This window comes from Amblyomma americanum, chromosome 7 (assembly GCF_052857255.1).
Source record: "Amblyomma americanum isolate KBUSLIRL-KWMA chromosome 7, ASM5285725v1, whole genome shotgun sequence".
Classification (NCBI taxonomy): domain Eukaryota; kingdom Metazoa; phylum Arthropoda; class Arachnida; order Ixodida; family Ixodidae; genus Amblyomma; species Amblyomma americanum.
In genome coordinates, this window is record NC_135503.1 from 37,070,136 (window position 1) to 37,084,879 (window position 14,744).

Consider the following 14,744-nt stretch of genomic DNA (forward strand, 5'->3'; position numbering starts at 1 on the left):
CACCTACGACAAATCCACCTGCCTTCACACTCTACATGGACTCCACCCACTAGAAGGCCACACATCAGCGGAACGCAAATGTGACGGCGAAATCGAATTAAAAGACAGTGACCAAACGAAAGTATCACCTTCCAGCCACCTCCCCTCCCCACCCCATCCTCCTAGCAATGGGGGGGAAGGGGGGATGCTTTTGCTCTAAGCCTAGCTTCACCCGTGTGTGAAGCTAGGCTTAGAGCAAAAGCATCAAAGTAATCATCGAGGCTAAATCCAGCCGCTGTTGCACAATTGTCGCATAAGGTGCCTGACCCTCCCGTAGATACTCACGCTCCCTCCTTTCACTTCCTCCTCCATCTCCCTTCCCTCACGGCGTGGTTGAGGTGTCCACCCTGACGGAGGCTGTTAACGCTTCTTACCTTCCCTATAGCGACCGATTCTTATTGTCATAATATTATCAAAGCCGCCGAAGGACGCATGCCCGCCGCGGTGGCTCAGTGGTTAGGGCGCTCGGCTACTGATCCGGAGTTCCCGGGCTCGAACCCGACCGCGGAGGCTGCGTTTTTATGGAGGTAAAACGCTAAGGTGTCCGTGTGCTGTGCGATGTCAGTGCACGTTAAAGATCCCCAGGTGGTCGAAATTATTCCGGAGCCCTCCACTACGGCACCTCTTTCTTCCTTTCTTCTTTCACTTCCTTCTTTATCCCTTCCCCTACGGCGTGGTTCAGGTGTCCAACGATTTATGAGACAGATACTGCGCCATTTCCTTTCTCCAAAAACCAATTATTATTATATTATTAAGGACGCATTAGAGTCCGGACATTCGTTTGATGATGCGCGCAGCTGGGGTACTTGAACGCGGTGGTTTGCGTCCACTTGATGAAAAAATTAGCGGTGGTTTAGCTCTGGTTAAACCTGGAGTGACGCGACAGCTACATCTGGCCGAGTGGAACTCGTTGAGTGGAATTGCATAGTCAGTCTTTCGCCGCTCCGTTTCGCTCGGCGTTCCTTCTTCGTCTTCGTCCCGCTTGACACGGCGCATGCGCACAGCTGTGGCAGCTCGGTTTTGCCGGCGCGCCGCGCCGCCGGCAGCAGCAGCTGCTCCGCACCACGTGGCTGGTCACGTGACCAACCACGTGATCAGCCACGGCGCCGCGCCGCTGGCAGCTGCTCCGGACCACGTGACAGCCAGGCGGCGCGCCACCGCCACGGCGCCGCCACACTGAAGGCTCGAAATGCTACCGCAATATAGCTATCGCTGCAAAATTGGAGGGGACACGTAAACTCCGCTTTAATGGTATGACGCTATAGCGACATTCATAGGTCCCTGGGAGTCCCTCGAGTGCTCGAATGCGGCGGCACAAGCTGCCCTCGCACGCCGGGCTCGCGAGGCGGCGGGAACTTACGGCATCCCGGACTAGGGACGCGGACCAAGAAGATGCCGGCATTCACCATCTGCGCCAGCTCATCTTCTCTATTTGCCTAATAAAAGTTTGTTATCTCTTTCTATCTCTCTACATGACTCTTTTGGCGCAGTGGTGCAGCTGTTAAGCGATGCGCCACTCCACTGCGATGGCAGGTGCTGCCAGTGGTGGGCCGTGTGCGGCCTAGGTTGCTCTTCCCGAGCGACCAATCATTAATTTAACTGCCACCTGCCACGGTGTGCAGTTTGCCCACTACCCAATGGACAGGTTGCGATGACTCGGCACGTTACCTATGTGGCCCACCTGCCCCTTATAGGCTGCTCTCTGAGGATCACCTGCCAGAGCCATCCTCATGATTTTTCGCTCACAACGCCGACGCCGACAAATTCAAACTGTAAAAAAATCACTCCCCCGCGTACGAGCTTCCACCAACCACCCAACCGCCCGCGCGCCTCCCCCTTACCGCGGCCGCCAGCCGCCAATGCACAGGCGCAGATGCCTCCATCTTTGCATGTGCACTAGCGGCCGCGGTAAGCGATCACATTAGATATTTTATTTTACACTCGCAGTATTAACAATTTTTATTTTACATATGATAATTTATTTTACACTTGGATTATTATTTTTATATTAGTTACATTGTCTTGCAGTTACGGTATTGTTTTTATTTGTGTTTACAGTTCTGCTATTTCCGCAGTGGAGTCCTGCGAAAGGCTTCCCTTTATACGTGTACCCGTATAGTACACGGGCGTTTTCGCACCCATTCTCCAACCTGGGTGCAGTCTCCGAGGCCGGGTTACTAGCCCGTGCACCTGCCCAACGCAGTCGCGTAACGCCTTAGCCACTGCGCCACCTCGAAGAGTAACTACCAGTAGTTAAGGGCACCCTTATATGTGTGCAAGGTATAGCGGTAAGCACTTATTTTATTGGCAGGCATGACAGGCATGTATAGTAAAGGGATAGGAGAGCGAATAAACAGAGCCACCCGTAGGTTTATGCGACCCAGGTTGACCGTGACATAAGATCACGTGACATGAAGCAACGACAGCAGGGGGTGTTTGGCCTTTCGCTTTACGTTGGTCACCTTGCCATTGCGCCTTTGAATCTCATTTCGCCGCCGCATTTAATGCGATAGCATAACATCTCTCATTACACACACACACACACACACACACGCACGCACGCACGTACACGCACATACGCATGCACGCACGCACGCACACACCCGTATAAACGAAATGGATGAGCGTTGGAAATTTGTTATGCTCATTATGTTAATGAACAACAGCGGAAACGAGCCGGAAACCATAGCTTCTTTGTCCTCTGAAACCGCGCTCGACCGTAGCGCCTCTTTCGGATTGATTAGCCGACCTGGGTTTGCACCGAGAATGAGAAAGCCGGGCTTGCAGGTTTGTGACTTATCGGCTGCAGCAAAAGGCAAATGGGTTTTAGCCGTTGAAGATAGGTCGCTTTAGGCATGCATGAGCATAACCCCATAGTATCCGTTTCAGGATAAGTGGACATGTATAAGTTGCATTGGTTAGTTGAGCTGCATTTCAGTGCTCAAAGGTAATAAGAGGGAACATTCGCCGTATCCATTGTCGTATTCTGCCTGTCCTTTCCACACGCATTGTATATGTAAGCATTCCGCTTTCTTGGACGCATTTTAGCGAGCGTTTTATGCAAACTATGGCGCTTCATTTTTTGTGAAATGTCGGTGTGTTTTATTTTTGCGTCGTGTGTTATTTAGCAAGTTTCATAATTGCCGTTGTGATTTTTTTCTTTATCGCAGTGAGATAAACCCCTGCGTTCAAAATAGCGGTTGACTTCACATCGAACGTTTTTTGATAGCCCCAGCTATTTCTTCCAGTACCGATCTCTGAGTCCGTGATGGATATTCTATAGTTCAATGGCATCCGTACAGATGGCGCTTGTTGGCTTTATGGAGTTCCGGAGTTGCATCGCGGCTTTTTCGGGTCCTCGCTCAACCTCAGAGCGTCGAGGAATGCTCGGGTTTTACTGTCAGCCTCATTTGCGTCTACGAAGCTGCTCTCGCTGCAGTAATTAAATTCATTTCTTTGGGCTTGTGCGCCCTTGACAATGGCACGAAATGATGAACACAGTCAAGGTGGTTTTAATTTCATTGGATGGTTCCTTTTCGTCAACCACGCGGCCTTGAGACGAAGGCTCAACAAATACGTGAAGCCAGCTTCGGTCTCTGAAAGAGCAACATGCTTGATTAAAAAAATATCAAACTAAGAACAACTGAAAATAAGACTACCAGCGCCCCGTGCAAGAAACCACCAATACAAGCTTAAAGGTCACGGAGGAAAGACTCGAACTAGTCAAGTGTCAATAGTCGGCATTCATCAGAGGTGAAACGATGGATATGCGACGACATGGAAGCTGGGGCTCATACCTAGCTTTCCTGCAGGTCAGCAACTAACGTCATTTGCGGGCCGCCAAAAACGAACATCGCGTAACTAAATGGACATCCATTCGTGCCTCCTTAATTGGACACTTTTTCTCCCGAGCGAAATGGCCTATACAGCGAATCCTCCGTAATAACGAATCGCGAGAGGGAAAAAAAAATCATAAAAACGCGCTGTGATTAGGTATGCTTCCGTACGTAATGGTGGTCACCAAAGTTGAAATTAGCCACAATTGTGGGAGCTGTAGGTTCATTATCATGGTCGACATTATGCTTGAAATAATGTGGCGCAGCTCTACGTGTCTAGTGAGTTTTGTATGATACGGTCGATGGTGTCTCATGGTTGGATGATCTAGCTGTTCGATCCTGCGACACCGCGATTCATTCAGCAAATAGTGAGGGACATCTGCTCGGCAACTTGGCACTTTAAAGAATGGAACCAGAAAAGAAAAGCGGTGTCAGTCACTTGCACTTTTCCGCTCCATTTATATGGTGTCCTGCGCTCAGAACAGAGCAAATGAAGCATCTGGTTGGGGCAGTACAGATTTTGTTCTAATCACTGTCCATATTACCGGGACAAAAATACATGGACCCCAGAGAACTCTGTGCATTTTCCCCTTGTCCATTGTTCGGACAGCGAATTTGCATACTAAAGAGGTGTAAATGCTTTGGAAAAAGTTTGGTTCCCAGGAAAATAGTCCACAATTTGCATCGTCCATATTAACGGGTGTCGTATGAACGAGGCACGAGTATATTTTCAACTTGTGATTTTGAGAACACTAGAGTCTCGAGTAATTCTGCGCCAACATGATTATTATCATAGCCGACTCTTCCTCCTCGCTGCAAAATCCGGCCTTTAAAATGCATCCTGCGCTCACAACTATTTCCGACGGCCGTAGAAAATCAATGGGGTGTACCGAGCATTCGAAATTCCCCGCCGTGATTTTTAGTGTGCAGCGCCACGCGGCACGTAGTGGCAGACGAGCTAACTAAAAGCGTTTGTCCAGATTTCCTGGACTTGTTTACTGCAGAGTTTACACGATGAGTAGCTGGGTCGGTGCTGACTATGGCGACGTTGCTACGATGACGGGCCTTTTGACTGGCTTCACACCTTGTGGGCGAACAGCAGGGAAGGAGGATAGCGGAGGGAAAAACATTTACACGGATGCAGTCACGGAAATACCCCAGCTGATACCCCACAGTCAAATGAATTCCCTTGGGCGTCCTGGTTCACTGCCGCGCTGTGACGTGCTTTGGGGGGAGGGGGGGGGGGGGGAATGAAGCAGCAGAAAAATAGAAAAGCAGGCTAGGAGAGCAGTAGGCAGGCAACGAAATTCGATTTCAGCGGTGTTAATTTCCTCTCAATTTTGCACACGTACCTCCGTGCAGGCTAAGCTTGTTTGTCCGCGCACGCATGTTCAGAGGACACGCCCTTGAATAGTCGCTGGACAGAAAGCAGAGTACGAGTTGTCTCTGCTTGAGAAAGCCAGCTATTCGTGCAGTTAACCACACGCGGAAAAATGTCGCTGTGATCGGTCATGCGCCACAAGAATGCCGGGAAGTGTAAACGTCGTATTTTGCTTTGCTTTGAATTTGTCGTGTTGTTCTTTCCTTTGCCCTGTTTTGTTTGCGCTATCCTTGTTGAATTATCATCCAACTATCCCATTTAAGGTATACAGGGCGTGTTTACTGCTTAACCGTGCGGTTGTACGTGACTGGAATAAAACTGAACTGACGTTTGCAGGTTAGACTGCCTGCAGCTGGCACAGGACAGGCCTGATTGGTAGCATAAACGAAACGTCTTTGTCTTTCAGTGCGCGTAGCTAGGTTTAGCATGTCGGAAACCGTCTATTTATTCGTTCAGCAGAAATATGAATTTTACCCGTTTATACCCCCTACCGCAAGTGCTTTATTCGTTGCATAACACGCCAAGAAACTGGTGTTTTCCTCAGCAAAATCTTTATTAGATAGGTTTAGCATAGCGTATATCGTCAAATATTGCCGTAGCAGCCAGTGCTGATGCTCACATAGCGCCTACAAGACCAGTGCAGTCCGGCTGCGGGGGTACCTGACGCCTCAGGGCCATCTGCGCATTGGCGACTGGCTGACGGCATACGCTGACGTGAAAAATGAGTGAATTCAAATAATTTATTTCGCTTACAGTGCAAGCAAAGGTTATTCCGTAAAAGTCGACCCTCATCAAGGTGACATGTTTTGGAGGCTTCGCGATTTCGGGCGCGCTATATTTATGCTTTTTAATGAGGATTGTTTGCATCACTCTATGCACTTAAAACGAAGCACAGCCGTGCATGTCTTCTCCCTGAATCCACTAGCGGCCGTACACTAACCAAACCAGATACGAAATTTGCGCTTCCTGCATTCCATTGGTGGGTGATCGCAGTCCAAGAAACTCGGGTAGACTCGCGGTGACGCGTGTTCTCTGTAATAATTCTGAACAACGCTGCGTGGGAAAGAATGCACGTGGCAGCTACTGTAGTGAATTCATATCTTCTGAAACGGGTCTATTTGCTTAGTAAATGGCATGACGGAGTTCGTAATAAGGTTTGGTTTGGTTTATGGGGGTTTAACGTCCCAAACGACTCAGGCTGTGAGGGACGCCGTTGATGGAGGGCTGCAGATAATTTTGACCACATGGGATTCTTTAATGTGCACCGAAATTTGCACCGACACAGGCCTCTAGCATTTCGCCTCCATCGAAATGGATCGGGATCGAACTCGCGTCCTTCGGGTCAGCAGTCGAGCGCCATAACCACTGAGCCACCGCGGCGGCTGGAGTTAGTAACAGGAGCAGTATCACCATAATGTGGCAAGACAAAAAAAGAGAAAGAGCGGAATTTTTTTTTTTTAAAGGATTGCCTTTGGTTGCTATTCTTAACGTTGTGAACGCAATTACGTTATTCTTTTAATGCCACACTGCTTATTTTTCTGAGAATTTTACCTGAAACGGCGTGCCATCATCAGTCTCAAAACCCGGGATAAAACGAACGTGCGAAAATAGTCTGGAATTTAGTGTTTTTTTGTTTAATGAAGCGATGCAGCACTTTTCCCTCGTGTCTGGCGCAGCTGCCCGTGCGCAAAGATGACTTCTTCCATCCTCATCCCCCTATGTATACAAGCGCAGCCGGGACGTTGTCCAAGTCGTGGGCTCTCATGTCTTCTAGATTAGATCCTGTTTTCATGCCTTCCATGTTCTCGCCAGTCTGTTTCCTTATTTGCCGCATCCATTTTATAGTAGGCACGATAGAGACTAGTGCACAAGTGGTACTCACAAGCAAGTGAGATCAATCAATGAATCAATAAGCCAGCTGTCCAACCATCCAATTAATCAGTGAATCAATCAACTCACCAGCCCGCGTTAGAGAACCCCAGGTGATCTAAATTAATCCGGAGCCCCTCCACGACGGCGTCCCTCATAGCCTATGTCTCGCTTCTGGACGTCAAATTCCACTATTTACGCTCAAACATCAGTCATTAAATAAGTAAATAAATACAATCAACTTTATTACAAACCTGGAAGCAGTGCGCATAAAAATATTAGCAGTGATGTCCTTTGCGGCTAGATATATCTGTAATACATGGATACCGAGGTAAAAAAAAAAATTAAAACATCTCGGCGCAGCCCTTCATCACTGTCCCAGGTGAATGGCGTCATTCTGTGAGAGGCCGCACACGAACAACGCCACCCGGTTGGTGGCCACCGGCGCGACAGCGGTCATTGCATGCGTCGGGCGTCACCGCTCAAGTCTTCCGTCCGTTGCGCTGCCGGCCGTCGAGAGGGAATCGTTATATCGGGGCGCGCGCTGGCCGCGATATGCATCTCGGGTTTGCGGTAATGGCCCCGCGGCCCGACTTTGGCGAATAGAAACGTAATTACCGGTGACGTCCCCGGACGACCTCCTCTCCGCCGTCGACGTGGTCCGCCTCATCCCGCACCACACCGCCGCCTACGCCGTCCCATGAGTTCTCCTGGCGGCGATTCCCCCCCCCCCCCCTTACTTTTCCCTCGCTTTCACTGTCGGTGTATTTTCTGCCCCTCCTCTTGCCCCCTCCGAAGCTCATTAAAGGTGCCCGCAGAGACTGCCCCGCTTTCCGCTCTTTTTCGCGGAAGCCGTCGAGAGACGAGCCCGCGGTGGCGCTGTGCAGGTGACTCAATGGTACTCTTTTTATCATTTTTTTTTCCAGTAAGTCTGCGCCCAGCTCACTTCTTTACCTGTTCTTATCGGTCCGTCGGAAAGACTTGTGGCTTCTCCAGCTCCACGCCCCTCCAACCACCTCCTTCCCCCTTCCCTCTTCCGTTCATGTCCGCCCTACGCCGGTCGATGAGTTGGCAGCACGAACGAACATGCATCGCGGCCAGCGGGTCCTTTAGAGTGAGCTCCTTCGAGCCATCTTGTCTGTGCAGTACCTGTTAGGAGCCGGCCGTGTGGCACTCACGTAAAGGCTGGAATCAACTGTGCTGCTGTGTAAGGGGAACAGTAACCTCGATCGTTTAGACATGGTGAAGTGAAGGAAAGGGGCGGGGGGGGGGGGGGGGGGTCGCCACGACCGCCTCAGTATCTTAGAACAGCAACAAGGACAATAATAATAACGAGAAGAGTCTTTGCGCGCTTTTCGTGGTTCGCATAAGGGGTGTGGCATGCTGCAGTGTGGGCTCCCCAGGCAGCTCATTTCCGTTCAAAAGCTTTGCAACACAGTTTGTTCTTGGTACCACGACTGTCTTTCGGCACCATCGGAACCCACGCCGACGTCGCGGGCGTTTCGGACGCGACGGCTCCCGCTCACTCATTACGGGTCTCAGACGCAGCCGCATGACTACATTATGCGTTATGTGCAGTGAAATCTCGCTTATTCGAAAGTCCGGCTCATACGAACTGGCGCCTCGGTCCCTTCGACGTCATGCGTATTAGGCTACCTTAATTCTAGCTCCGCATAATTCGAACAATTTTTAGTCTCTTTTGATTTCCAGTTTTCGAAATTCGCATATTGGTATGTTTTTATACGCTGAGTGCTTGTCTCGGGCCTTAAAGAAAATAATCGCGTATGTGGTATATGGGAACATTACCAGATGAATCAAGTCCAGCAGAGGGCGACGATGCCCTATTTCCGTGTGTCTACGCAACATCAGGCGATGTGCAGTCCAACCAGAGACCCTGTGCCATCATGCGCCAGATTCTGGTTGGTACACAGTGCAGGAAAGGCGGTCGATATCCGCTTTTACATGGATAACGAACTTTCTATCAGCGTGCAGTAACATAGACAGATAAGCAGGCAAACACGGCCACAGGCTATGTTCAAGTTCCTCCCACGCTACGTAGCCAACGGGCGTATACCTCGCCGTGACTTCCGAGAACACACACGCGTGCAGATTGTCCACTACAACTGAATATTATGCATTTTTGCCCTTTAATGTGACATAGATTATTTTTCTCCACCAGCGCCTCGTAGCCCATCCCTTAAAACATAATCCCCATCACACACGCATTGATGGCGCAGCTTTTAGATCCTGAGAGTTACGGCCCGCTTCTGTTATCAGCTGCAGCGTTATTAGTCGCCGCTTTATGTGTGTTTTCTCTTTCATGCTTCTTTTCTTGATGAGCCGGGCGCCTCTTAACGCGTCTCTTGTTTTTATAATTTGCAAAACCTCTAGAGAGGAGCTGCGTTTTTTTAGATGGCTCGCTCTCGTCCACTGATCACCGGTCTTTGTTTTTCATTACACGACCCTTGTTCAACACTCCATGTGGGGCTCTCAGGGGTGAAATAAATTATGATGATGATGATGATGACAAACAGTGATGACAGGGGAGGAGAGCCATCATTAAATTGCACGCTGCTCGGTGAAGTTCGCGCTTACGCAGTGGCCATGTACGTCCTCAGAACCGTCCTGCTGTGCGAACATAAGCGCGCATGCGCCGTGATGACTTTTGCAACGTGAAAATGGCCGGTGTGTGCAATCCAACGCTGCTTCCCTCTTTCTCAACACGCCGCGGCCCATCAAGAAGAGAGAGAGTGAACAGAGCGTGAGTACCTCGGCAGATGGTGAAGAAAGTAGCGTTTTTTTTTTTGTTTTTGTTTTCTGCGAAAGGATGGCGACGAGGACGCAAAACAGAAAGCTGAAAACAGGAGCCGAGAAAGAAGCAGGGGCCCGGTCTTCCGCAGGTTCTCAGCGAGCAGGCCAGCAGTCCTCATTGGAGATGAAGTGGAGAGAGAGAGAGAGAGAGAGAGAGAGAGAGAGAGAGAGAGAGAGAGAGAGAGAGGGGGGGGGGGGGGCTGCACATAACTTACGCGAGCAAGACGTACTCGCCGCGGCGCGCTCGCAGCCATTCGTTGGCGCGCGCAGATGGAGCCCGAAGACGAGGTCTCGGTTCCGGCCCGTGTGTATGAATGCATAACGGCGGGTCGCGGCCCCCCGTCCGGAGGAGAGCGCATTTCTTGCGTCCTCGGTTCGCATTTGCGCGCCTGCTTATACGGCCAAGGGAGGGAGGCCCTGCCGCGTGATGCAGCACTCGCGGCGGGGCTTGTTTTTGCGAACCCGATTCTCTTGCATGCATGAGTCCGCGCACCTCGAGGGGCTTGCGTTAGCGCCTCGAGATTCGCAGTTTTGCGGTGCCTCGTGCGCGCACCATCGATCGTCGAGACTCGAGCGAGAGTTTCACGCGACAACTTTTTGCGGGATCATGCGTGATAAAGTATTCGGCGTGTGCTTAGCGAGACTAAAAAGTGTGCTTAGAGGAACTGAATTCATTGCCGACCTTAACAATTGAAGCATTGGATGGCTCGTCGGCACGAAGACCTAACGTCGCCCAGAAATTGGCGGCATTACAAAACTCGTTTGATACAAACGGTGTGACGTGAGGCAGTAGCCAGTAATGGTACCTACAACTGCACCAAATACATATGCATAGGATAGAATTGCAATAGACATGTAATACTTTCAAACGATGCGTTAGAAATGGGTAGACATGGAACAGCCTGTAGTATTCTCCTAAATAATTTGTAATTAAATTTCTTCTCGACACTGTTTCGGCACCAACCGAACGAAGGCTGTGACGTGTACCTGAACTTTAGATGAGGCACAAGAAAGTTGGTAATCAGCGCTACAGACGACAAGAGGCGAGACGCACACAGCTTCTTTTTGTCTCGCCTCAACTCGAAACCAACTAGACCAGCTTAATTCCATACTCGATAAGCACTCGTACGCTCACCAAGGAATCTTGTTTTTTTTTTTTTAACGAACTGATGAAATGTTAAACTGACATTTTAACTGTTAGGCCTAACATTTTTTTTTTCACGGTGGCCTGTCAGTTCTAGCTCTTGGTTTAAAGTGTTCGCTTTTCTTCCAACACTATAGTCCTGGAACGTCTTTCCCTTCCAACACCTGCCTGCAGGTGACCACCTACCTTTATGCTTTCCGCACTGAATGCGACAATTTTGCTACGTTCTTTGCTGCGGCCGCCTCCAACATGTCCAACGAGCTACGCAGCGTTTGTTATCGTGAAACTAAAAGGTTAATAAAACACGAAATGTCGCTTCTTTGAGAGAAGACAACCTTGTAGTTAACCTGAAAATAAAAGGTATCGCGGCCCGAGAGAAAAAAAAATGGTCGCATGTAGCCCATTTTTTAGGCTGCGTCAGGATGTCTCGACGGATAGACATAGAAGTGAATATAAAAGTAGGTCATTTTATTTACACAACGCGTCTATTTACAAGCTATGTACAGTATAGAAAGTGGTTCTCGAGGGACTGTAGTGGCCCTCACATCAGCCCGGCCATGCTGAGGATGTGCGGCAGGTCGGCGGTGCACTTGGGGAACGCCGTGGCGCAGCCGAGCAGCCCCTGGGCGCGGCCAGTCTGGGCGGCGGAGACGAACACCGCGCCGGGACCCGTCTTGAGGCCCGCGTTGTCGGCGAAGAAGTGGACGGTCGCGTTGCCCACCTTGCCCAGTCGCAGCGCGTCGGCCGCACTCTCGCACACCATGCGGGACACGCAGTCGTGGTCGTCGATCTCCTTCAGGAAGGTGAACATCACGTCCATCTCGTGGTGCGGCCGCTCCACCCTGCATGCGCGACACAGCAGAGAAAGCGTGAGGAGAGACGCAGTGTGACGACGCTACGTTTAGATGGCATCGCGGCAAAATAGTTACTACTAGAACTAGCCTATTCCTTCAGAACTACAGCCGCCGCGGTGGCTGAGTGGTTACGGCGCTCGGCTGCTGGCCCGAAAGACGCGGCTTCGATGCCGGCCGCGGCGGTCGAATTTCGATGGAGGCGAAATTCTAGAGGCCCGTGTACTGTGCGATGTCAGTGCACGTTAAAGAACCCCAGGTGGTCGAAATTTCCGGAGCCCTTCACTACGGCGTCTCTCATAGGCTAAGTCGCTTTGGGACGTTAAACCTTCATAAACCAAACCAAACCTTCAGAACTACAACGAATTAGAACTGCGGCATTATGGCCCTGCGCAACAATTTTTTATAGCTCTTTGAGATAGCAGGGTTATTCCCACTTAATCCCCTCAAAAATAACGCGCCTGCTAATGCAGGTAGCAGGTTTAGTCCTCTCTGGAGTGAAAATCACTGACTGACAAGAGTCAAAGTGTAGTGAGAGCAAGGCTTAGAGAATGACCAGCATAGCATGGAAAGCAGAAATGAAATACAGCGTCACGAATACGCGGATACAGGGAACCGTGCAGTGACGTGTGCCTCTGAGAACGCTCAGCTGATGTGTCACTAACATGCTACGAGTGCACGTTACTTGTAGAAAAAAAGGAAAAAACGACTGGAGAGAGCTCTTACCGAAGGAGGTCCCTGAGCGCCGAGATGGGCATGTGTACCGTGGGCTCAGGCTGCTCCGTGGTCATCACCGAAGGGGTCGGCAAGAGAAGCCCACGGCGCTCTCCCAGCTGGCCGGCCGGACGCTGGTCGTCCCCGATGCCCGAGCCAGCCCGCACGTCGAAGCCGTAGTGGCCGCCCAAGCCGTGGCGACCCAGGGCGGACAGCAGGGCGGCGCCCATGGCCACCTTGAAGCCCAGGATGCCGTTCGTGGCCACGATGGGGCCGAAGGGCAACGCAAGCAGGAGGCTTCCCAGGAACATGCTCTGCGCGACGTGCAGAGCGGCGCCAAGCAGCAGGCAGACGGCGAGGAACTTCATGTTGCAGCGTTGTAGAGCGGGGCTGTTGAGCTACGAAGCTTCTGCTGGAGTGACCTGCTGGCCGTTGCCGGGCCCTTTTTGTACGCTTTCTGAGGTCACGTGACTGTGGTTCGCTACATGCCGGTGACGTCATCTTCCTCTCGGCCCACCTTTCGTTCCGCGATGGCAGGGAGGCTTGTTAATCTCACCACACGAGTAGTCTGTAGCACTGTCATCGCCTTAGTGTTGGCTTGACGTCATGGTGCCCATTTTTTTTTTCACGTGAACATGGTCCCCATCTTTGGGTGCAATAGAGTCTAGGCAGGAAACAGTCCTTTGTCCCCCGGGCGTAGGGAGTGGCCTCTTCAGCACTGTACCCTGCACCCCCTCTCTTGCCCCATTCACCCCTTGGCAATCACTTGCCCGAACAATGAACAGCCACACCCCACAGCACTGGGGACAAAAGGACAGTCCCCCTTCCTGCCTAGCATGTGCTGCAATGCCATATAATTAACCAGTTGGCTATGAGCGGATTAGGAAAACAGCCAGGCTTTCGCCGCGCTTACTAAACTATGTATATTTTTTAGCAGGAAACTAGCTAAACTGTCTTTTTGGAGACATAAAGCCAGCGAAAGATGTGAACCCTCCTGTGGGGGTATTAAGAGGCCCCAGTTCTTAGAAAATTGTGGTTTATGCTTTTTCAAATATTTGTGGTACCTTCTCCTTTCCTTCTGTCACTTTCTCTGCAGGAAGACGGGAAAACATCCTGCTTCCAGCGATATCCATGTGTTCTTGAAAGCCCTAATCCTGCGCAGAGCCTTAACCCTGTGCTCAAGCAGGAATACATGGCAGCTGCACCTCCTTGGAAGTGGTTCTACAAATTTAAGACAGACCCTCCGAAAGTAAAAAGAAAGAGCAAGATGTGGCCTCACCTGACTCATCCCATCCTTGGCAAAAAATTTTTCTGCCTGCCTACTACCGACCCCTCAAACAAGAATCGTCAAGGAAAAAAAAAACACTGTTTCGGTGACAAGAAAAATATTATACTGATTGCTAATAGACTAAAGTTAATAAATTAACGGCTGCACGTTTTCGGCCATTTTTGGACACCACATTTCTCGGCGCCTTGAGATTTTTTGTTGACAAAAAAAAATTTCAAAGCACGCTTTCCCCTTCAGCGTCATATGAGAAAAAATTAAAGAAAACTTGAAGTACAGAAACTATCTTATGACAGCGACAGCTTTGAAAATTTGTTGTTTATGAGAACTTATTTCATTAAAATTTGCGCGTTTCGGTCATTCCGTTGCCGAGGGCCTTCCGCAAGTGGATGTTAATCGCAGTGTCCAAGTACAATGAACCTCACTACGAAGTGAGAGGAAAGTCCAAATGGTGTGATTTTGCACATAGGGTGGAAAATTGTTTTTTTTTATTCAGAAAGCTACAGGAGGGGGTGTATAATTAGCACCCAGTTAAATTCTGTTGGGCATTTATTATACATGCGCCCAGAAAATGAGGATGCGAAATTGTGCGCACCTTACTGCGTATGAAGTTATAAATTCTGAGAGTAAGGGCTTTGAAGCTGCACTACGGGAATATTCTATGAGTACATAAAAAAAAATGTTTTGTATACTAGCCTTGTCACCAGTCACCCTCTAAGTGACCTATGTACATTGCTCTCTGTTTTCTTTTATTTAACTTTTGCCAGTCGGACCTACTCTTAATTACAATTGTTGTACTTTGCTATTACGGCCA

At 50.0% G+C, this 14,744-nt stretch overlaps 1 protein-coding gene across 1 annotated transcript; it reads right to left on the minus strand.

The window, feature by feature from the left end:
* Positions 1-11,621: 11,621 nt before the first annotated feature.
* Positions 11,622-13,013, minus strand: LOC144097646 (uncharacterized). Its single transcript, XM_077630298.1, has 2 exons — positions 12,658-13,013; positions 11,622-11,922 (listed from the first exon to the last, which is right to left on the minus strand). The coding sequence occupies exons 1-2, from the start codon at positions 13,011-13,013 to the stop codon at positions 11,622-11,624; spliced, it is 657 nt and encodes a 218-aa protein (XP_077486424.1).
* Positions 13,014-14,744: the final 1,731 nt, after the last annotated feature.